The sequence below is a fragment of the Eschrichtius robustus genome, chromosome 8, assembly GCF_028021215.1.
Source record: "Eschrichtius robustus isolate mEscRob2 chromosome 8, mEscRob2.pri, whole genome shotgun sequence".
In the NCBI taxonomy this organism is placed as follows: domain Eukaryota; kingdom Metazoa; phylum Chordata; class Mammalia; order Artiodactyla; family Eschrichtiidae; genus Eschrichtius; species Eschrichtius robustus.
This window is the reverse complement of record NC_090831.1, coordinates 70,164,034-70,188,234: the sequence shown is the minus strand read 5'-3', so window position 1 is coordinate 70,188,234 and position 24,201 is coordinate 70,164,034. Positions and strand designations below refer to the sequence as shown.

The window sequence follows — 24,201 nt, the reverse complement described above, 5'->3', positions numbered from 1 at the left end:
TAGTTTGACAAAGTTAATTTACTTTTTCTGCAGGACTTCTCAGAGCCTTCGTAGACTAAAACTTTGGGGCCTTATGACTGTCTAATAGGAGAATCCTCTCTTACACAACGTTAACAGGAGACACCACTTTAAAGTATCCAAACTCACAATATCACTCAATAGTTAAGATTAAAGGACAAGAGGCCACAGCAGCTTATAATACAAAATCAATACTGTGCTCGTTTCTTTTGGATTCCAGGCCAACTGACAGAGCTGAAGCAGCAAGGCAGCCAAGTCTCCCAGTGTAGCTCAGGGCAAAGACTATTTTACAATTGAAGTTTTTAAACAGCAATGCTGGAAAAGTCTTAAATAAGATATATGTCTACTCATTCAGCTGTCCCTCTTTAAAAAGCAGTTCCTATCTTTTGGCAGGACTCCTTTCAGACTTGCTAAAGGCAAATGCTCATTTAGACAAAACACAACTAACAACTGTGGCCATTCATGGACTTCCTAACACTTATCTAGAACCAGAGAGTTGAGAATCCCTGTTGCTAAAGTTCAATGAAAAACTGCAGGCGGACACACACACACACACACACACCACCACCACCACGATAATGAAACTGGGTGCATACTAAGAATGGAAATTTTACAACTGCATATAAAACATTTCATGAAATTTTGTTTAAGAGTAATGAAAGAGATAAGTCAAAGGAAAAGAAAAACATGTGATGGCATTAAGCAAATAAAAATTTTACATTTCAACTTGAGGAAGTATTCCGGTATACAACATACTCTGAATTTTCAGAAGGTCAATTGTGACTTACACTAGACAAAGGTAAGATTCAGGTCCTCCACTACTATTGAGTTAGGCTATTACTGGCACCTACTGCAGATACAACTACTGAAGAAATATTCATAAACAGGAATAGTTAATGTTAAATTAGCATCATGAAAAAACCAATCACTGGTGAGCGCACTAAATATATCAGATTAACAGTTTCACTAAATACACACACACACACACACACACACATTCTTAAAATTCCTAACAATAATGCTTTGCTTTCCCAGCATCAACAAATAAGAAACTTGGGAAAATGAAAGTGTTGGAAAACCACCCTGTACCAACTTGCTCAGAGGGCAAGTAAGTACTTTCAAACCCTGACTTTCAGTTCTTCCACTCACAAAATGGGAGTGATCATCCACTTGCCTGTTTCACAGCGGTATGGGGAGCTTACACGAGGATCACAGACATGTCTGCCTCCGGCTTTGCCCCACTCCAACCAATGCAACAAAACCCACCTTTTCCAAGCATCATTCGGATCCTGTCCCTGTCCTCTCAACAACCCTGCAGGACTCCCAATTGCCTCTCCTATCAAATTAAAACTCCTGCTTAGAGGGCTGTGGTGGGTGCACCATCACATGGGGCCCTGGCTCCCAGCACCCACATTTCAATCAAGGGTCTCCTCTACTATCCTCAATCTGCACAAAGGCCAACACTCCTTCCCCTCCCACCACTCTGTAATTCCCCCTCCACTCAAAATTCTGCTCACATCAAAATATAAAGCCTCCTGGGTAAAGCCCACGACAAGTGCATTTCAACAAATTCCTTGGACGTCTCTGTAACCGAGGCAACTTTCTACATGTACTGAGAACTCTAATCCAGGTACATTCTTCCTTATAAATTACCTTCCAGTACGGTCATATAAACAAAATCTTAATTCATTAGTGTATTGTTCTTTACTTCTTCATGAAAAATTATTAAATCCCTCTAACATCTGATACAGACTGAAACCACAAAGGATGAATCGGCACCTATCTAGATTACAAAGGCAGGCCGTCCTCACAGAGCACAGCCATCACCAGAGGGAGGCAGTGTGGCACAGTGAGTAACGCTTGGCCGTCCTCTGGCTGCTACTTTGGCTCCACTACAGGCAACTTCAGGACCACAGACAAGTTACTTAACCTCCCCAAGGCCATTTCCTCATCAGAAAAATGAGAATTATAATAGTACAGACCGCCTAGGTTCTGAGGGTTAAATAATCAATTACATATAAAGCACTTAGCTCCAGGCGAGTTCATAGTAAGTGATCAATAAACTTCAAGATTAAAATGACAGTTATATCCCTTCTCTCAAGAGATTATGTAAAACCACATGTCATTGGAACAGAACAAACTCAGTAGCTACTACTGGGTCTCTCTTCTTTCCTTTGATCTCCTTTTTACCACAGTCAGTCAGGAGCCAAGTCATATAGGATTCATCCTCTGGAACGGCCCTGGTGGGGTCCAGTCCAGGCCTGCATTACCCCTGCCTAGACTGTCGAAGCACCTCTCAAGTGACCATCACCTCCAGACCCTGTAGCTCCATCTCCTCCTGCAATACACAGCCTGTATCACGTCACCTTGGTGCAAAGACTCCTCCAGGTCTGCTTGGATAGCTTCTAACCCTCCTCTCTACCTAGCCTGCTTTACCTTGTAGATAGAGAATATATAGTATGATGTCATGTTCTATTTGCTTACTGTCTCTCTCCCTAAAACATCTGATCAGGATTTTTTAGTCTTGCCACTGCTGTATCTCCAGTCCTACAACATAGTAAGCATTCAACAGACACCCCTATCTTTACTTATTCCTCTAACTCACTCATCCAGTTAAATGGCTTCAAACACTATCTATTTGCTGCTAACTACCAAATTTCTATCTCCCAAATTCCACACTCAGATATCTAAGTGCCTGTTTGACATCTTCACTTAAATACCCAAAGGCATAAACTAACACATCCAAAAGTGAGCTCCTGTTCTTTCTCCCACCATCCCCAAGCCTGCAGCCCTCCAAGTTATCAGTTGATAACTCCACCCTTCCAGTTGATCTGGCCAGAGTTTAGAATCTTTCTTGCCTCTTCTCTCTTTCACAGGCCACATCCAACCTATCAGAGAACCCTATTGATTCTCTCTTCAATATATCCCTAACTTCACTCCCACCCAAGCCACCATGATGCCTCATTTGAATTACTGCAATAGCTTCCTAACTGTTCTCTCTCTTCCTGCTCTTGCCCTTCTATAATTTATTCTCAACCAACAGCCAGAATGATGCTAAAATATAAACCAGATCATGACACTCTCCTGCTAAAAAAAAAAAAAACAAAAAAAAACCCTGCAATGGTTTCCCAGTTCACTTACCATCAAAGTCAAGTCCTAACCTTGGCCTACAGGGCCTTCCTTGATCAGATCCATTACTTCTCTGAGTTTCTCTCCTACCAGGACCCCCTGCCTCACTCAATTCACATGAGTCCTCCTTGCTGTTACTCAAATGTGCCAAGAACACTCCAGCCTTCCAACCTGGGCAAAGGCTATTCCTTTCACCTGGGACAGTCTCTTCCCCTCCTTCTTCCTTATTCTATATGATCAATTGCCTTACTTCTTTCAAATTTGTGTTCAAAAGTCACTTTCTCAATGAAGCTAACCAAACCATATTAGACACAAAGAAGAGAACCTTCTTTGTTTCATAGCTCATTACAAATACCCAAATATCACCACAACCTACCCATTCTACTAAGTGTCTTAATCCCCAGTCTTATCATCAACTTGTGTATGTTCCTGTTAATACTCTGGTGGAAGGGTCAGCAAACTATGTTCCACTGGCCACCAGCTGTCTTTGCAAATTAAGTTTTATTGGAACATAGCCACATGCATCCATAGGAACAGCAGAGTTCAGTAGTTGTGACAGAGATCCTATGGCCCACAAAGCCCAAAATATTTACTCTTTGGCACTTTACAGAAGAAGTTTGCTGTCCCTGATCTAGAGCCCGTGCTCCGCAACAAGAGAAGCCAACTCATTGAGAAGCCCGCGCACCTCAACGAAGAGTAGCCCCGCTTGCCGCAACTAGAGAAAGCCCATGCACAGCAACGAAGACCCAACACAGCCAAAAATTAAAAAATAAAGAAATAAATTTATTAAAAAAAAAAAAAAGCACTACCAATAAAAGAAAATGCTGGTAATTTGTACTACATTAAAATTAAGAACTTATGTTCCTCAGGACTCCATGAAGTGAGTAAAAGTGCAAGTCACAGAGTAAAAACATCAGGAAATATATAACCCACAAAGCCCCTGTATCTAGAAAACAGACACGTAACTAAAAAGGATACTCAAATGGCCAATAAACAGTTTTTTAAAAGTTGTACAACCCATAAGTAATGAGAAAAATGCAAATTAAAGCCACAGCGTGAGATATTGCTAAAATGAAAGTAACTGATAACAGCAAGTGCTTGCAAAGAAGTAAAATAACTAGAACTCTCATACACTGATGGTATGAATGTAAACTGGTACAACCACTTCGGAAAACTGTTTGGTAAGATCTACGGAAAGCTAAATATATACATTTTCTAAGACCCAGCAATTTTTTTTTTTTCTTAATTTATTTTATTCATTTTTGGCTGTGTTGGTTCTTTGTTGCTGTGCACATGGGCTTTCTCTAGTTGCAGCGAGCGGGGGCTACTCTTCCTTGCGGTGCGCAGGCTTCTCATTGTGGTGGCTTCTCTTGTTGCGGAGCATGGGCTCTAGGCATGTGGGCTTCAGTAGCTGAAGCACACTGGCTCAGCAGTTGTGGCTCACGGGCTCTAGAGCGCAGGCTCACTAGTTGTGGTACATGGGCTTAGTTGCTCCGCGTCATGTGGGATCTTCCCGGACCAGGGCTTGAACCCATGTCCCCTGCATTGGCAGGTGGATTCTTAACCACTTCATCACCAGGGAAGCTCTCTACGACCCAGCAATTCTACTCCTAGAAATGCCTACATATATGCACACCCCAAAATACATAAAAGAATGTTCAAAGCGTATTTGTAGCAATCAAAACTGGAAATGTGCAAATGTCTATCAACTGTAGAATGAGGAAACGTATTAGGGTAAAGTTATGCAATGGAATACTACACAGCAAAGAAAAAGAACAAAATAAAAATACACATAGCAAAAACATGGATGAATCTCACAAATAAAATTTGAGCAAAAGAAGTGAGAATGAAAGAATAAATCCTGTATCACTCCATTTTTTTTTAAAAGAGCTATTCTTTTTTTTTTTTTTTAATTAATTAATTTTTTTTTGGTTGTGTTGGGTCTTCGTCTCTGTGCGAGGGCTTTCTCTAGTTGCGGCAAGCGGGGGCCACGCTTCATCGCGGTGCGCAGGCCTCTCACTATCGTGGGCTCTCTTGTTGTGGAGCACAGGCTCCAGACGCGCAGGCTCAGTAGTTGTGGCTCACGGGCCTAGTTGCTCCGCGGCATGTGGGATCTTCCCAGACCAGGGCTCGAACCCGTGTCCCCTGCATTAGCAGGCAGATTCTCAACCACTGCACCACCAGGGAAGCCCACTCCATTTTTATTAAGTTTAAAAGCAAGCAAAATCAATTGGTGGTGATAAATATCCCTTGCTACCACTGGAACAGTAACTGGGAAAAGACCTACTGAGTGTTGGTACCATTCTCCTTCTGATCTGGATGGTGGTAAAACAAGTATGTACACTGTGCAAAGTCATCAAAATGTACACTTAGGATTCGTGCATCCTTCTGCATGTATGCTCTACTTCAATAAAGTACACTTGAAAAAATTAAGAGTAAAAAATCACTATCATATAAAATAGGCTAAAAATGCAAATGAGAAGATTTAGAACAAAATACTTTTTTCTCCAGTCACACAGAATTGCAAATTGTTAAGTAGAATTTTCTACTTATACTGATATCATGTTATACACCTGTTGGCATCATAAAATGCACTTACAAATATCGGGTATCAAAATAAGAAAACATGGTGAGAACAAGAATAGTGGAGATAAGTTTTCCCTCAAAGGAAACAGGAGAACATAATGAACTAGATATCAAAGGAACAAAATTGGCCTCATCAAGATCTTTTCATTGTAGCAAACACAGGGAGTGATCTGGACATGAAAATACGGTAAACATAAACAAGGCCTCAGAGAACACGGGGGCAAGGCTTCACTGAAATGCAACACTGAAACGCTCCATCTGATTTTTGTTTAGTGTGTATCAGAATCAGTGGGAGCATTAACACTGACGGCTTGTTGACAAATACTGGTGCTTACTGGGCTTAGACCTAGAAGCCCTGCTTCAAAGGAGCTCTTCTGTGGAAACCTAATATGTAAACAGATAAAGAGTGTAACTGCTCTCCTCTGGATGAAATGCAAAGCCGGGAGACATGGGGGATCTGAGGCCACTTGCCAGCCTTCCCTGCAACCCATGGGAAGGCCCCAGATGACCCACTGTTTAGTGCAAAAGCAGTGCTCACCCTGTGACCACAGCTGACCATGCCAACCTGGAAGGTTAAAAAAGGAGCCCTTCCTCTCTCGCCACTCCATGCCTACTCCTCCCAAAGATGCACACTCAGGAGGGCAACCTTCTGATATACAAAAGGGTCTCTCTTGAGTGAAGGATTTACAGGGAGCTGAGGAAGTAATCAGAGCAAAGAGTGCCACTGTGTGTCTCTCAAACAGCTTCATATGGACAGACAGCCAGGGCACAGATCTGGATTCCCTTATAATACTGTGGGCTATGAGACCAGGATTGACTAGGTAAGTCCACTTTTCTGCCCAACTCCATTTTTTAAAAAATTTCTTCAACCCCATCACAAGTTTCCTGAAAAACGTACCTATTTGTTAGCTTCTTCCAAAGGTACCTGCTGACAAAACACTCCTAAGGCTGCCACACCTCCCGTATGATTGTGTTCACTTGGCAAAAGCCTGTTGTACACAGCACTCACCTCCACTGAATGACTCTACCCGACCTCATGAAAAATGTTAAGTCAGCTACTATTTTGCAATTTGATGGTCATTTGAGTATCTTCTTTGTACTACGCATAGCTCTTTCAGTTTAATCCTAAATGGGGATTAATAGCTCAGAAAAGCCCAGGCTACATTTTATTACACCCACAGGGTGAGGACGCCATTGGCTCATCATAAACAGATACAGGACATACCCTGTTTGTGTTTTGTGAGACAGGCAGATTCTGGAACAAATTACCTGCAGAAGGCAGGGTAGCGGGAGATGGGCTATGCACTCTTCCACCACAGTCATGTGCAACTGAGGACAGAAACAGAACTGTAGCCCCCTGGAAGCCCCAATTTCTTACGCGCTCTCGTATGTCTTCAGAGATGGGACATTGTTCAACACAGCACAGAGAGTAAGCGAAATTCCCAGCTACCTGGCCAGTGGCTAAACTGCAAGTTAAAATAAAGGGCTTCTCAAGGATCAAAAAAAAAAGAAGAAGAAAAAGAAAATCCTCCTTTGTTCTCTCACATTATTTCTTTTAGTAATATTATTTTTATAAAGGCCTTTGTTTTCCACATGGCCCGTTTATGTGCAATAGTTCTGGAAGGTAGGTTATTGCCCTGATTTTGTAGATAAGGAAAATAAGGCTTAGAAATCGGAAGTGACTTGTCCATCAACAAACAGCTAGTGAGAAGCAGAAACAGTTGTCATGCCACGTTCTTTCTACAATTCACAGATGACTCCCATCTCCCACATTCTGCTGCTTTACCTGTTCTTTTCTCCTAATCACACTAACACACACACAGCCCTCCCAGCACTGGCAAAGCCTCTTGCTTCTTTCCTCCGCCAGGCCAGTGGTGTGCTGGTGGCAACATCAGCCCCGCCACTTCATGCCCATGGACGGAAGACTGATCGGAGTCAGGAAAACGCCGGAAGTCCGTTCCTCAGCCCCCCATCTCCAATCCAGCTCTCTTCCAGCCCTCCCTCCAGATTTGCTGCAGAAAGGAGGAAGACGAGAGAGCGAGCACACCCGTGCTGAACTCACGCAAACTTACAGGTTCCCCTTGTTGTTCACCCCGAGGAAACGTAATCATAACGTTCTCACCAAACTGACTTCCACTGGGTAAATCAACACCACCATGAGCTAGCTGCTCATTTATTATTTGGAGATTTTAATGGGAACATTTTTATTGGTGTTCCATTGAAAAGTTGTGGCTAGAGGAACTGGGTGATGGAAGAGGAAAAAAACTAAAATTATTCTAGGGATTTTTAAATATTAAATAATCCTCATGAAGTGTTAACGGAAAGCATCTGAGCTTCTAGAGCACATGAAACAAAACCAGGTAAACGTATGTGTTTTTGCCTCTGCCCTGGCTGATCTAGCCTTAAATAACTGTCATGTCAAATGAACGTGGAGGAATGGGTGGGGGAGGAGGAAGGCTGCCTTACCTATACTTTATGTAGTTTTTATCCTCATTTCTGATAAGGAAAATAAAGACCTGAAAGGATAATTAACTTGACTCAGAGACAAAAGTGGCAGAGCTGGGAGGAGCTAAGTCTCTCCAATTCCAGAACCATCCAGAACAGATGGTGCTCTATTACACCAACTGTATTTCCCCCTTCTGTACATTCCTCACGATGTACAGGTAAGACAAGACCAAGAAGTCTGAATAAATTAGAGACAAGGAACAAAGACATTTAAAATGGGTGCATTACCCACTTGCCCTGAATGCACAATCTGTGTGCCCCAAAAGGGCTCCAAAATTCTCCACGGCAATGCTTCCTACACCAGGTTCACACGCACAGACAACATATGCTGGACACTGCACAGTCCGAGGGAAATGTGGTGTCTTCTGCACAATGTATCTTCAGTAACCAGTTTATTTTTAAAAAAGAACGTACCACTGCCCCACCACGTCCTGGTTTTCCCTTTCTCCTAATGCTTAGGAGACTTCAGGGTTTTCTGCAGCTTGGCAGCTGAGCCCCATGAAGATGGTGCTGCTCCCCAAATAAAGGCGGGGGCAGCACAGCGGACACTGCCAGCCCAGCCAGAGGGGAACGTGTTAGTTAGAAGAATAGGGTTCTCCACGTACTGCTCCAAATTACCATCTCGCGCGCTGCCTCTGGACTCAAGCTACTCCATGAGGACAAGGTAAGGACACAAGGTACTGGGAACATGAATCCCTTCTGTTCTCAGGCACTTTATTAACGTCTTCATTCTAACCATGGAAAGCACTACTGACCGTGAAGGGAATGAAGTGCACGGTCAAATCCTGTCTGCCTCTCACCTTCTACGACCCTGTGACTCAGTCGTGCTCCATCCTCCCTCGCCTTACAACTAAAACAGAGCATCAAAACTACTAAGCCAGAAACTTAATTTTTCACGAAGGGAGACATTTTTTTCAAGAACTGGAGCCTCAAAACACTGAGGTATCTTTGTTAAAAGGGACAGGCTAACTTCTTAAAACCATTTCCACACACTTCATTCTTGGGAAAGAAACCCAAACCGCTCCCACAGGTCTGCACTTCCTTAGGTGTGCACACACTCACGCCCCTTACCAAAAGTAACTTCTCCTTTGCCAGCTTTGTCAAACAGCTGGAAGGCCACCACGAACAAAGCATCTGGGGCACACAGGACAGATTCAAATGCCACAAATTCTTGAAAGGATATTAATCTGCAACACAAAACAAGCACAAAGCATAAAGTCAGTAGCTTGTGGAAGATAAAAGCATACACAAATATACACTAAGGGAAAAAATAAAACGTCACTGTCAAAAAATAAAATTCAAACCTAAAAACATGTATAAACACTTAGCATTTCCTTTTACATAGAGTGGACTGAAATAACACACAGAATCTAAAAGACACAACAGATTTGAGGATATGGTGACCCATGAAATGCATTACAATTTCAAATGTAACTTTTATCCAACATATCACTTTTGTTTCAGGCATGTTGTTAGATTCTAAAAATAAAGCTTAGACACTTTAGATTAATATATGGTTGTTAACAAAAAAATAGACCAGCTCAGTCATTCATTAATACCTTTCTACACCATGTAAAAATGGTTCACAAAGATTCATTCATTACTGATATCCACTGACCACATGAGGATTGAACTGGAGGATGATACTGGGGCGGGGGATAGAATACAGATAAACTGGCCATGAAATGTGACCCCAAGGCACTTTTAGTCTGGTAAGACAGATAACACTAGTCTAGAATACTATACAGGAAAGACAAATCATAAGACAGGAACCAAGATGATGATAACAGAATTTTGGTAGGAAACCAAAGAAAGCTTTGTGGCAGAGATGGAATGTGAGCTGGGTCTCGAAAAATTAGTGAAATTCAGGTATGCAGTAATGGGCATAGAAAGGGGGTCACCTTAAGTAGGGGAAATGCCTGCAGAAAGGCAGGTGCAAGAAAGCTAGGGAGTGTGCAAGGAAAATGTGAGGAACTAATTTTATCCGGACAGAAAAGTACATAAGAGAACACTGTGAAATGAGGTCAGAGGTTCAGAGATGCAAGTTTCTGAGCAAGGTCATGATACGATCACATCTATCCATTAGGAGGAACAGAACAGGCCACAGATGCTTTGACTTCCAAGGAGTAAATAAATCCACAAAGGCTGTCTTAGAACTAAGTTCTTTCCCACTATTTTGTATTTTAAATGTACAAAATATTTCAATGATACATTGGGATAGTCCAAGTCTCGAGGATATAGAAGGAGAAAGAAAACAGACGTGCTTTCCCATGTTTCACAGAACACTTAATTACCTCTAAAATCTTATAGAGAGAACACATTTTTATACAAAGTAAGTGCTACAATGTTAACTTAGCTATTTCCCAGAATGTCACCTGATTATAATAATGCCACAAAGAAAGGAAAACTCTGGTGTGTTCATTACACTGTCTCTATGTCATTCACCATCCAAAAACACATCCTTCCGAATGCAGGGGAACATTCAGGAACAGCACATATTACAGAAGAACACTTGCCCAGAACATTTTCTCCTCGACTACAGAGTCTGTCTCACTGAGAATCCTGTGTGTGTGAGCAGGACCAGGGGCAGGTGGGGATGGCAAGGGAAACACATTTGAGTGGAAGGTTCCCGGCTGGCCTCAAAGAGCTGACAGCCTGCTGGGGGAAGGAGAGGTAGTCATGTGCATATAACCCCGCCAGAACGCGAGCTGAGTATCGAAAGTAAAAGAAGAAATAAAGCATCAAGGGGCAGAGAGGAGAAGTGATTTATTCTGCCTTAAGGAATAAATAAATAAATAATAAATTAAGGAATAAATTTAAGGAAATTAAGGAATGCTCCATGAAGCTGTGGCATTCAAAGAAAAAATTTTAAAGCTGAAAAGATCTTAGAGATCATCTCCTTCCACCTCCTCATTTTACTTTTGAGAAAACTATTAGAAGTTACAGCTTGTGCACAGTGAAACAATTGGCTTCTGGCATTTTGGCCTGAAAACCAAGTGTCCTGGTTCCCATTTGACTGAGACAGAATTCCAATCGGTATGGGAGGATGGAGAGAAGAGAGAAGGGTAGGGGGAGGACGATCTACACCGAGGAAAGAACTAAGTACAGAGGTGTGTGCTGTATTTAGAGAAGGACAAAGGTGTTACTGACCCTGCATCTAATGGTCCTGCCGAGTAAAAGAGTGGTTGAGTTATCATGCCAGCCACCTGTAAAGGCCTTTAAAGGACAGTTACAGAATCCTGACCTTTTTTTTTTTGCAGGCAGTGAGAAGTCACTGGAGGTTTTTAGGGTTAATAAATAGCAGGTTCATATCTTTATTTTAGAAAAGGAACTGCTGTGGAAGATGAATTTAACAGAGGAAAGACGAGATGTGGGGAGACAGCCTGACAGCTAGAGACAGCAGGGGTCTAAACCAGAGCTGAAGCACTAGGATTGGAGAAAGGGGAAAAGTGGAGAAATACAACTGAGGCAGGAATGACAAAACGTGGTAGCCATTGGAGGTCAGAGGCTGAGAGCCGCAAAAGAGTTACTCCAAGACTTCTAACTTAGATAACTGAGTGGGATGATGACACCACCACCAAAGATAAAGAATAAAAAAGGAAAAGGAGGGAATTGTGAGAGAGTAAGACCAATTCTAACTGTGTTAAATTGGAGATACCCGTGGAACAGTGAAGTATGGTATCCAGCAGGAAACCAAAAGGACTAGTGTGGACCTCAGGAGAAAGGTGAATATGGGTTGAACTATGTCCCCCAAAAATTCACGTTGAAGTCCTAACCTCAGAATGCAATCGTTGCAAATGTAATTGGTTAAGATGAGGTCCTACTGGAGTAGGGTGGGCACCCAATCCAAAATGACTAGAGTCCTTATAAAAAGGGGAAATCTGGACCCAGACATGCACACGGGGAGAGTGCCACATGAAGATGAAGGCAGAGATCAGGGTGATGCTTCTACAAACCCAGGAATGCCAAAGATTGCCAGCAAACCACCCGAATGAAGCTAGGGGAGAAGCATGGAACAGGCCCTCAGAAGGAAGCAACTTTGCTAACACCTTGGTCTCAGCCTCTGGAACTGTGAGACAATAAAATTCTTTTCTTTTTTTTTTTTTCTTTGAGCCACCTAGTTTGTGGTGCTTTGTTATGACAGCCCTAGCAAACTAATATTAATACATAGGCCAAGATTGGAAACACAGAACTAGGAGTTTTTAAATAAAGCCTACTTAAAGCTGTGAATGAAACTGCCCAGAAGCATTTCACTTAGGGATGCATGCTCACCCAGCTCCAGACCACTGAAGCAGCAGCACAGAGGAGAAATGTGTTTCTGACTGGCTGCTTTCTTCTCGCCACCACTCCTCACACCCCAGGACCTCCTCAGGGCAGCACCAACAACCATACAGTCACACATTGATCAGCTGAACTTGCTGGCAGTTTGTCGAGGCCAAAAAACAATCACATTCGATATATTATCTCTGCACAGACGGTGGGTGAGTTAAGACGAATCGCACAGTGTTATGTAGAAACAGGACATTTCTTAAATTTAATGATCTGAATTAAGAAAGGCTTAAATACCAGAAAAAGAGAATCTTATCTCTCTCAAAATGGTATGAGAAACCTGAAGGCCATCTATATGGGTGAACAAATCCTCCTCTGGCAATGTCAGTGTCGTTTCATAACCATAACTGGCCAATGAATGCTCTGGTATTTTAGGCATGTTACAGATACCAAAAAAGTACGTAATTTGGTAATCCTGTTAGATACAAGTATTATACATCTATGTAGGAGGTATATAGATAAACTATGAAATCATAATGTTTTACTGTTCATCAAGATCATTCTGGATTTTCAAGGTTATCTGACTAGAAGGCTATCAGAATAATTATATAGTACTATATTCATTTACAGCGTGATATCTAAAAACATTTATATATGTATATATATATTTTTTGTGTAAACAGTATTCCAGTCTTGCTTTACAGATTTAATGGGTATTAGCGTAAGTGACAACAAAGGATACAAGCTTAATCAAATTCAGACCTGGCTGGTGAGCTCACTTAGTTCCTTTTCCGCCCTCAACTTCCCAAACCTCTTTGACAATGTTAGATGTCCTCTAAAATAAATCACACAACTCTGATGAGCTCTGCAACTAGCATCTAAGAGGAACAGTCACGATATGACACTCATGCTCACCTGCAGCAACTAACAGTGCGATACGGGTCAGCTGACATGGAAGCAAACACAGAAGTCACATTTTCACAGGCCTACACCACTCAAGATTAGGGGACGTACTGGCACAAAAACAGAAATATAGATCAATGGAACAGGATAGAAAGCCCAGAGATAAACCCATGCACATATGGTCACTTTATTTTTGATAAAGGAGGCAAGAATATACAATGGAGAAAAGACAGCCTCTTCAATAAGTGGTGCTGGGAAAACTGGACAGGTACATGTAAAAGAATGAAATTAGAACACTCCCTAACACCATACACAAAAATAAACTCAAAATGTATTAAAGACCTAAATGTAAGGCCAGACACTATCAAACTCTTAGAGGAAAACATAGGCAGAACACTCTATGACATAAATCACAGCAAGATCCTTTTTGACCCACCTCCTAGAGAAATGGAAATAAAAACAAAAATAAACAAATGGGACCTAATGAAACTTAAAAGCTTTTGCACAGCAAAGGAAACCATAAACAAGACAAAAAGACAACCCTCAGAGTGGGAGAAAAATTTGCAAACGAAGCATCTGACAAAGGATTAAACTCCAAAATTTACAAGCAGCTCATGCAGCTCAATATCAAAAAAACAAACAACCCAATCCAAAAATGGGCAGAAGACCTAAATAGACATTTCTCCAAAGAAGACATACAGATTGCCAACAAACACATGAAAGGATGCTCAACATCACTAATCATTGGAGAAATGCAAAGAAAAACTACAATGAGGTATCCTCTCACACCAGTCAGAATGGCCATCATCAAAAAATCTACAAACAATAAATGCTGGAGACGGTGTGGAGAAAAGGGAACCCTCTTGCACTGTTGGTGGGAATGTAAATTGATACAGCCACTATGGAGAACAGTATGGAGGTTCCTTAAAAAACTAAAAATAGAATTACCATACGACCCAGCAATCCCACTACTGGGCATATACCCTGAGAAAACCATAATTCAAAAAGAGTCAGGTACCACAATGTTCATTGCAGCACTATTTACAATAGCCAGGACGTGGAAGCAACCTAAGTGTCCATCGACAGATGAATGGATAAAGAAGATGTGGCACATATATACAATGGAATATTACTCAGCCATAAAAAGAAATGAAACTGAGTTATCTGTAGTGAGGTGGATGGACCTAAAGTCTGTCATGCAGAGTGAAGTAAGTCAGAAACAGAAGAACAAATACCGTGTGCTAACGCATATGTATGGAATCTAAAAAAAAAAAAAAAAAATGACTCTGAAGAACCTAGGGGCAGGGCAGGAATAAAGACGCAGACACAGAGAATGGACTTGAGGACATGGGGAGGGGGAAGGGTAAGCTGGGACGAAGTGAGAGAGTGGCATGGACTAATATACACTACCAAATGTAAAACTGATAGCTAGTGGGAAGCAGCCGCATAGCACAGGGAGATCAGCTCGGTGCTTTGTGACCACCTAGAGGGGTGGGATAGGGAGGGTGGGAGGGAGACGCAAGAGGGAGGAGATATGGGGATATATGTATATGTATAGCTGATTCACTTTGTTATAAAACAGAAACTAACACACCATTGTAAAGCAATTATACTCCAATAAAGATGTTAAAAAAAAAAAAGTACATCTATGAGAAAGTGCACAAACCAGTGAAAAAAAAAAAAGATTAGGGGAGAGTAGGTTTCCAACTACTCTATTTCATGGTTCTGACACGAGCAGAGATTTTTTTAAGCAAGTCATTTTTGTTCTCCAAACCACCACAGCTACTGTTCTTCTGAAAGGCATTTATAACAGCAGCTACGTTACAAGTCCTTTAAAGTCTCGGTAAAACAGCTAAAGCACCACATACTGCAATCACATACTGAGCCAAGGAGGAAAGGATTAAAAGTGGAGTGCCTCTGGACATTATGCTTAGGATGATGTAAGATTACATGTCTACTATAGACAGAGGAAGATACTAGAAGGATACATACCAAAATGATGTCAGTGCTTCTTTACAGTAGCATAACTGTAGGCTTCCTTCCCCGCCCTTCTCAACTTTGCAAGAAAGAGCTCTCGCCCTGGAAAGACTTATAGTAGAGAATATAGATGGAAAATTATGATATTATAGAAAAAATGGTAGGTAATATAAGAGAACTGGAGATAAATTACTCCACAAATTCAGAGGAGGGAAAGATTATTGTTATATTAAGAAAAAGGAGGAGATGGAGAAAGTCTGTGAAATTAGGAACACATGACATCAGAGGGAAGATGTGACCATGTGGTCATGTAACATCAGTCTTGTAAAAGAGGGGAGATGATCACGTAGAGATGGCAGGTGGGGAAAGGAAAGGCCATAGACTCCAATTCAGCGCCTGCTCTATGTGCTGAGCGCAGGCCAGTGCCGGGAACACATAGATGAAAAGTGCAATTTCTGGGGCTTCCCTGATGGCACAGTGGTTGAGAATCTGCCTGCCGATGCAGGGGACACGGGTTTGAGCCCTGGTCTGGGAAGATCCCGCATGCCGCGGAGCAACTGGGCCCGTGAGCCACAACTACTGAGCCTGCGCGTCTGGAGCCTGTGCTCTACAACAAGGGAGGCCACGATAGTGAGAGGCCCGCGCACCGCGATGAAGAGTGGCCCCCGCTTGCCACAACTGGAGAAAGCCCTCGCACAGAAAACAAAAACGAAAACCCAACACAGCCAAAAATAAAAATAAATAAATAAATAATAATTAAAAAAAAAAAAAAAAAGGTACAATTTCTGCCCCAAACAACTGGAGGTCTGGGGGGTAGACGGTGAGCCAGGAACCAAGGAAGGAAGGCTAGAGATGAAGAGCCACAAGAAGTGCAAGTGTGCTGGAGGGAGGGCAAGCACAAAGGAAGGTATGGAGTTCATAATGGCACATAAAATCTGGAACTTTTAGTGACATGATGAACTTGTGCTTCAGACCCTTAAATCTGGCAGAGGAGAGTTAAATGAACTGGAGGGAGAAGAGCCTGGAGTTGGGGAGATTGTTGGTTGAATCCAGGGAAGAATCATGAAGATCTGAAGGAGAAAGAAAGGCTCCTTATGACAAGGGGATAGAAGTTTATGGCACTACACTCTCCAGAGGACAATCCAACAATACACCAAGAGTCTTGATAATGCCCACACTCCTTGACACCACAATCCCACTTCCAGGAATTTACCTTAAAACATAATCAATGAATGTGCGCAAACTTTTATCTACAGGAATGCTCAAGCAGCATTGTTGATAACAGTGAAAAAAGTGAAAACAACCTCAATATGCAACAATTCATGACTGATTAAATAAAGGACCATTCATACACTGAGAACTATCCAACCACTACAAACTGCAATAAACAAATGCATGTTATTAAGTACAAAATCAGTTACACAAATGTATGTAGAAAACAAGCCCATTCTGTTAAAAATGGACAAAAATGGTATCTTATACACACACAAAAAGAGTCTGAAGGATGAACACCAAAGTGTTAGTCATGGGTTTATCTCCAGGTAGTTAAAATATTAGAAATTTAAGGTTTTTTATTTTTGCTTGTCCATATTTTCTAATCTTTTCAATAACATACATATTGAATTATCTGTGTAGTAAGAAAGAGAATAAAAATTTCTATGAAACAGAACAGCAAGGACCTAAATTTGGGTAGTGGCAGAAGGACTGAATAAAATGGGTGGGGGTGGGGAGAGCTGAAAAAAGAAGCAAACAATTGAAAGAGTCACACTAACTCTGGCCATCCAAGGTGGATAAGCTCCAGTTCTCTTCCTCCCTGCTGTTGCTTACTCTCGCTCAGCAATGGCTTGTACCCTGTGTGGTCCCTCTCATCTCCCGCCTGGCTCCTATCTCCAGGCCAACTCTGTGGCTATGAAAGTTTAAGCAACTGCACGTAAAGAGCTGATCTGTTTAGACTTTAGGAAGTTTGGTAATAGACAATGCACCATATCAAAATCCAATTTCCACTTTTACTTAAGGTTCCTAGCCACAAGAGTGCTTCACAAAAATAACTTCTCCTTATTACCTTCTTCCGTGTGCTACAACAGAAGCCAAACAACTGTCCAGGATTAATGGCAGAGATAAAAGTAAAATCTAACGCCAAAAACTGGGTTCCAACCACCAGACCACCCAGGTTCAAGTATCTGTGAATGTCAAGAGAAAAAACCAAAAAAAAACAAAAACAGAACTGGGCTCTCCTGTGATGGCCGGTTTATCAAAAGAGTTTTGGCCTGCATGACTTTAACATCTTTAATAGCTTTGGGGGGTTTTCCAGTTCTTTTATCTCCCTCCCAAATGCCCTGGAAATATACATTGTTCAGGCCCCCAAACATATACGCACCCCGCACTTATCATATGCCAGGCAATGCCCTAGGCACTAAGGGTACTATGAAAATGAATAAGATTGACAGAATCCATGTCCTCAAGGAGTTCCATTCCAGTGGAGAAGGCAGGCAATGAGCTCAAACATACCTACATAAAGATGAGATGGTTCTAGATCAGATAACTGCTGTGTAGATGACAAAACTGAGAAATACATTAAGATAGTGCTTCTTAGCCCCAGCGAGCCTATTTAATGGGTATAAGGAGGGATCAGAGCAACCATCCGTTTTTTTTTGTTGTTTTTTTTTTTAACTCCCCACCCAGCCAAGCTAGAGAATGACGGGGATAGGTGGTGAGGAAATGCCTCTTGGGGGGTGGCATTAAGATCTGAATGATGAAAAGGAGGAAGCACGGGAAGATCTGGAGCAAGGGTATTCTGGTGGAAGAAACCTCAGTGTGAGGGCTGGACCTACGACCAGCCAACCTTGCCAAGTTCCATGGCACAGGGAGACACCTGAGTGGCTGGAGAGTAGAGGGGTGGGGGGCAGGGAGAGAGATGGGGATGAAGGAGGGCGCAGGGCATACAGGCTGTGTGGATTTCATTCCAAGCACACATGGGAAACAGCCATGTTGGAGGGTTTTATGCAGGGGGGTGATGTGAGCTCCTGGAAAGAACACTCAGGACACCCTGCAGCACGAGTCCAGTTAGAAGTGGCTGCAGTGGGCGGGACCGGGGTAATAGCAGGAGAGAGAAAAACAGAAGTGATCAAATCCAGGATATGCTCTCTAGACAGAGCTGGGGGGCTTGTCCTAGAAGTCAAAGCACACAGCTTTTAAAGCCCAGGAGCAAGTCAGGTGTGCCCTGGGGATGCCCGGTGGCCTGCAGCCGCCAGAGAAGCACAGACTCTGAGGCCCCGAAGTTACTGAGGTTACAAAAACCGCTACTTAGGCAGATGATGAAAGAGGTCATAAATAAAGATTTTATTTAATATTCCAGTTGATGGTCAGTGAGCAAACAAAGCCTCAACGGCCCTAATTATGTAAATTTAACGCAACTGTTCTTAACATACTCTAGAAAGAGACAATGAGTTATTACCTCATTTTACACTCTAAAAACCATCAGTTATAAGGTAGAAAGAGGCTCGAGCTGTAGTTTTCCCTTGCCTAACTGGCAGCATGATCTTGCTGGGCAAGTTGGAACAGACCCCCTTTCCTGATGTCTTACAGGCGCTCTCTCCAGTGCTTTTCATGCTACAATCCCATTTTCTTACATCTTCAGTCACAGGGAGGATCCGTGTCCACCCTGGCTCCGGCACCGGCTTGGCATTCCCGGGAGTGCATCTGTTCTGAGGCCAGCTGGGCTCCTCAGCCCTACCATGCATTCAGGTTCAAATCTCACTGCAGCGTTCACCAAGGGGCTATTTAAATTCATTGGCTCCAATGAAATCCGACAGATTGAATATTGTTCAAACAAGCAGGCTACTGCCTGGCTTTAAAAACCTATGAAAGATTTTATTAGCAATTTTACTGTATTGTTATCATGAATTTAGCTTATAAATACCACCTCTGCATATATCACTGCCTGCATATTGCCAAAAGAAGATAAATATATAGGCTCTCGTAATTACGAGCTTAACTCATTGAGTGATATGCCCATGCTTCCAGATCTACCTGTCTGGCCACTGCTTTGCAGTTCATTTCAAACAGTACTCGAGCTGCCCAAGGCAGACTGTGCCAACTGCTGGGGTTTATACAGGGTGTTCTTCTACCTCTAACACTTTCTTCCTTATCAGCGAGATCAAACATGTCGAGCAAGTATGATCCATCCCCGTTCTACTTCACTTTTGCCAATAGTTCATTCAATTACACATTGAAAAGTGTCTTTCACTTACACATGCTCTACACCCCATTGCTTCTTTCCTTCCCTGCTAAATAATACCGCCCAATAACTTCAGGAGAATCTGTCCCTGTGTCCAGCCACCTCCCCCAACCTCCCATCTTTTAACCTTGAGTTATAAAAAAGCTTTAATCATGAACAATCCCCACAAGAGTGAGGCTGCATCAAGGAAAAGAACCACCACAGGCTTTTTAAAACTAGAGACAAATCATATTCTCTATCTCCATAAGACTCTATCCTGTTATTTCTTAAATATATCATTATTAAAAAAAAAAAACTAAAAAAAGCTATCTTATCATATTACATTGTTCCTATTCTGAATAATTACCAATATTGAGTTCAGTAACATGTACCACAGATACTCTTTATTACACCATGGGGTAAACAGCATTTTGAGATCTATCCAAAGACTTGGGTTTTTGTTAATAGAAAAGTGTACTCTGTTGGTAGGAATGTAAATTGGTGCAGCCACTGTGGAAAACAGTAAGGAGGTTTCTCAAAAAACTAAAAATAGAACTACCATGTGGCCCAGCAATTCCACTCCTGGGTATATATCTGAAGAAAAAGAAAACACTAATTCAAAAAGTTACATGCACCCCAATGTTCATAGCAGCATTATTTACAATTGCCAAGATATGGAAGCAACCTAAGTGTCCATCAACAGATGAATGGATAGAGATACACACACACACACACACACACACACACAAATATACATACACAGTGAAATACTACTCAGCCATAAAAAAGAATGAAATTTTGCCATTTGCAGCAACATGGATGGACTTGGAGGGTATTATGTTAAGTGAAATAAATCAGACAAATAAAGACAAATACTGTATGATACCACTTATATGCGGAATATAAAAAATACAACAAACTAGTGAATATAACAAAAAAGAAGTAGACTCAACAGATATAGACAACAAACCAGTGGTTACCACTGAGGAGAAGGAAGGGGTGAGAGGCAATATAGGGGTAGGGGATTAAGAGGTACAAATTATCATGTAAAAATTAAGCTACACAGATATACTATACAACACAAGGAATATAGCCAATATTTTATAATAACTATAAAAATAAAATGCGTACAAAGTTACTAAAAACACTATGAGCAACTCATTTTAAATTGGGGATTGCCTTTAATGGGGGGAAAAGTTGAAAAGGAGAAAGACCAGTGGTGAAAAAAGGGAAAAGTAGTTATAAACCATACTGGAAAATCCACTTGCGTAAGCAAAGTAGATTTTTTTTTTTTTTTTAAATCTAGGTTTCCTAGATCTTCCCTTATTCTTTCAAGGCTGGATGAGAAGGCTTTCAACATTATTAAAATGGCAAATGCCAAAAAATAAAAATAAAAATAAATTTTTAAAAAAGGGACTTCCCTGGTAGTCCCGTGGTTAAGACTCCATGCTTCCAGTGCCAGGGGGCATGGGTTTGATCCCTGGTCGGGGAACTAACATCCCACATGCTGCACAGAGCAGCCAAAAACAAATAAATAAATAAAAATGAAAATAAATAAAATGGCAAATGAAGAAGGATAACGGGGAGATAAACTGCAGATAAGCCCGATAAATCAGTAACTGAAAAGCCAGCAGGCAAGTAAAGTTGCTACCTAGCATTTTTTAAGGACCACTGTACACTGGCCTATCACTGCATAAAGTAGCAGGTTAGCTGTTAGATTGCCACTGGAAACCAGTTACATACTTTAAATGCTTCCAGTAGAGTACATGCTGCTAAACCCTTTGCATATCTGACTTCAGTCTCCAGTTTGATTAGTTTAGAGCTGAAAAACACAAAAGCGCCCTGCACTCCAGAGACTATGTGAGTACCTACGGCACAGTAGACAGCTCAAGGAACAATCTTCGCATGCCCATACTATCTATGGGTGTTCTTTGCCCAAATAACATTTTAAAACACCAAAAATTGATAGAGTTAAATCATTTTGTAATCGGAACACAATGCCTTTCTCAATGCGTTTTTCTGAAACTCTGAAGCAAGGTGACGATGATTAAAATGATATTCGGAAACAAGTAAGGAGCATCTAAATGAGCACAGACACACAAAAAGTGACAAAAGCAAATGTGCTACTGTCTTGCATCTGCCAATGCAGTAACTGTCCAGCTAGGCACTCTTGACTAAAAAGTAGTAAACTAAATTTTAAAAAAATACATGAAATCAAGTTTTACTGATTGCCCTTTGAAAAAACATTATCAGTTACTCAAATATTTTAACATTTTCTTTCACTTATAAAACTTACATTATGGATACACACAAAAACCTTTTTTGATGTGATCAGAACATAAGCCCTTAGCAAAGCAAAAATTCAATGACTGAAATGGCCTTTATCATATTTTTTTAAATAAAATTATTCATGGTGTGGGCAAGACGAAATAGAAGTACATAGGCTTGAGCCAGAATATCACACGCACACAAAAAAAGCCAACATTAATATCTGCTGTGCCAGCTGAATTCAAATTAACCCGATTTTACATGTTAATTAAACCAGCTATTTTCTTTTTATTGTATTTTTGCTTCTTAAATAGTAGAGTCTACAAGTGGTTCCCAACAGACTTGTTCCAATAACAATGACGTATTCATTTACTTCTATTATGACCATACAATACAGTAACTGAGCAGTAATTTTTCACAGTCAATTACATGTGTGGTTCTTTATGCTTAAAGATGCTGAAATAATGTGTACTACAGAGCCATATGTCTGAATCTCTAGTCTGCCTGAGGCAGTTGCCTGGGTAACACATTTTCTCTTTGGTTTAGCATAACCCTTCGTTGAATATCATTAGGTGTCATTAAATAGCAAACATTAACATGAACTTCAATACACTACTTAGAGTCATTTTACACATGTAAACAAGTGCTCCATCATTTCTAAGAAGCTTAAAATAGATTATGATTTTCTGTATTTAAGATCATGAAAAAGAAATCTTAAAAGTGCCCACGTGTTGATTCCAAATTGAATTTGCAGAAATTTCTCTTATATTAACAAGAGAACTCAGACCAAGTTTCAGGGGCAACACTTCTCATCTATACGGTCATAATATTTCAGTGCAAGCAAAGAAGGATTAGGTTTTTAAATTTTACTTTAAATTTACTCAAAGTTGTAAAATAACTGCATCAATTCCATCTCAGACCATCAAATACTTTTACTCTCATTTCTAACAAGGAGAGAGAAAGCACTCAAGTTCGGTAACAAAATTAATTTAAAGAATAAGATCCTTAAAAATCAAGGCACATAGTAAGAAAGAAAAAGTATGGGATAAATCATGCACTATCTAAAATATTTTAAATTTAAAAACTTAATGAGGTGTTCTATAGTTTAGAAACGGTAATATGCAGTTTATACAGGATGTTCTAGAGCAACGCCTGCATTAAGAATGGCAGCTGTCCCCAATAATCTCCATCAGCCCTCCATCCCATGCCACCCCAAATAAGCATCCTTGTCTAAGAAAAACAATGTACTTGGCTCCACAAACATAGTCTTAACACTTGGAGCCTCCCCCTCCCCACCCACATTCCCAAGCAGATTATCGCTCCTAAACCATGGAATTATGACTTTCTGAGACACATCGTAACTCCATGTAAGCCTAATCTCTCAGCCTGTAAACAATAACAACTTGCCCTCTATCACCTGCATCCCAAAGGGCCTCTAAATTTGCAATGTTAATTTTAAAGGACACATGCAAAAAGAAAACGAATCATCAAATGGCACGGCCATCTCTAACATGCTTTCTCACCTTTCCCAGAAAAGGGAGAAAGGCGGGCTCCAAAACGCTGGAAGTGGGGCTGGGGGTACTGATCAAGTAAGGTTCAGAAGGCAGCCCCAAAGCTGTCCTCAGTCAACCTAAGAGTAAAGAGACAGCTCGGCCAAGAACAAATAAGTTCTTGGTTGTGAGCCTTGAGGTACCAGAAATAACTATGATGATGAACTGGGATCTTTTTTCTCCTTCCCACACCTGTTTCTTAATTCAAAATAAGGAAGAAATGGCCACACAAAATGGAATGACTTAGCCTCAGGTGCCATGCTTCCACCTCCCACTGCTCCACAAATGCTCACGTAACTGAATAAAACCTCAATCACCATGTTCAGTCCAGGGGCTGAGATATGGTTGGCAAGGAAAAAGTTATTTGATATTAAATGTATACCCCATTTTGGTTTCAACATTCTGCTCTGAAATGAGGTAAATCATGAGAAACAAATTGATGGCACAGATAAATCTTAAGGCAAAACATGTTCAAGATATACTGGGATCAGTATAGATTCAGTCACATCTCTGATGCCTCTGTAACAATTCATGTTCTAAATGATTATCTAAGACAGTCTAGGATTTCAAATAAAAATTAAAAATTAAAACTAAATTGTATAAACTGTCATTGCTGAGAAAAGTAGCCTAAAAACTTAAGAAACATTACTAATGAGAATTGAAACAAAAAAGTGATTTCTGCTTACAATATTCTGATTAAGTAGTATTTCTGGATTTTACCCAATACCTACAATAAACAGAATGCTATTTCCACCCCTATCCTTGATACAGATTAATTTA

General features: G+C 41.0%; 1 protein-coding gene across 2 annotated transcripts in view; it reads right to left on the bottom strand.

Annotated features, from left to right (window-relative positions):
• Positions 1 to 24,201, bottom strand: part of SLC25A13 (solute carrier family 25 member 13) — a 203,212-nt gene that overhangs the window by 102,635 nt on the left and 76,376 nt on the right. For both annotated transcript variants that reach the window (XM_068550618.1, XM_068550619.1), the window contains exon 4: positions 9,310 to 9,425. In XM_068550618.1, coding sequence (XP_068406719.1) covers positions 9,310 to 9,425 — 116 coding nt within the window. The remainder of the gene's footprint in view (positions 1 to 9,309; positions 9,426 to 24,201) is intronic.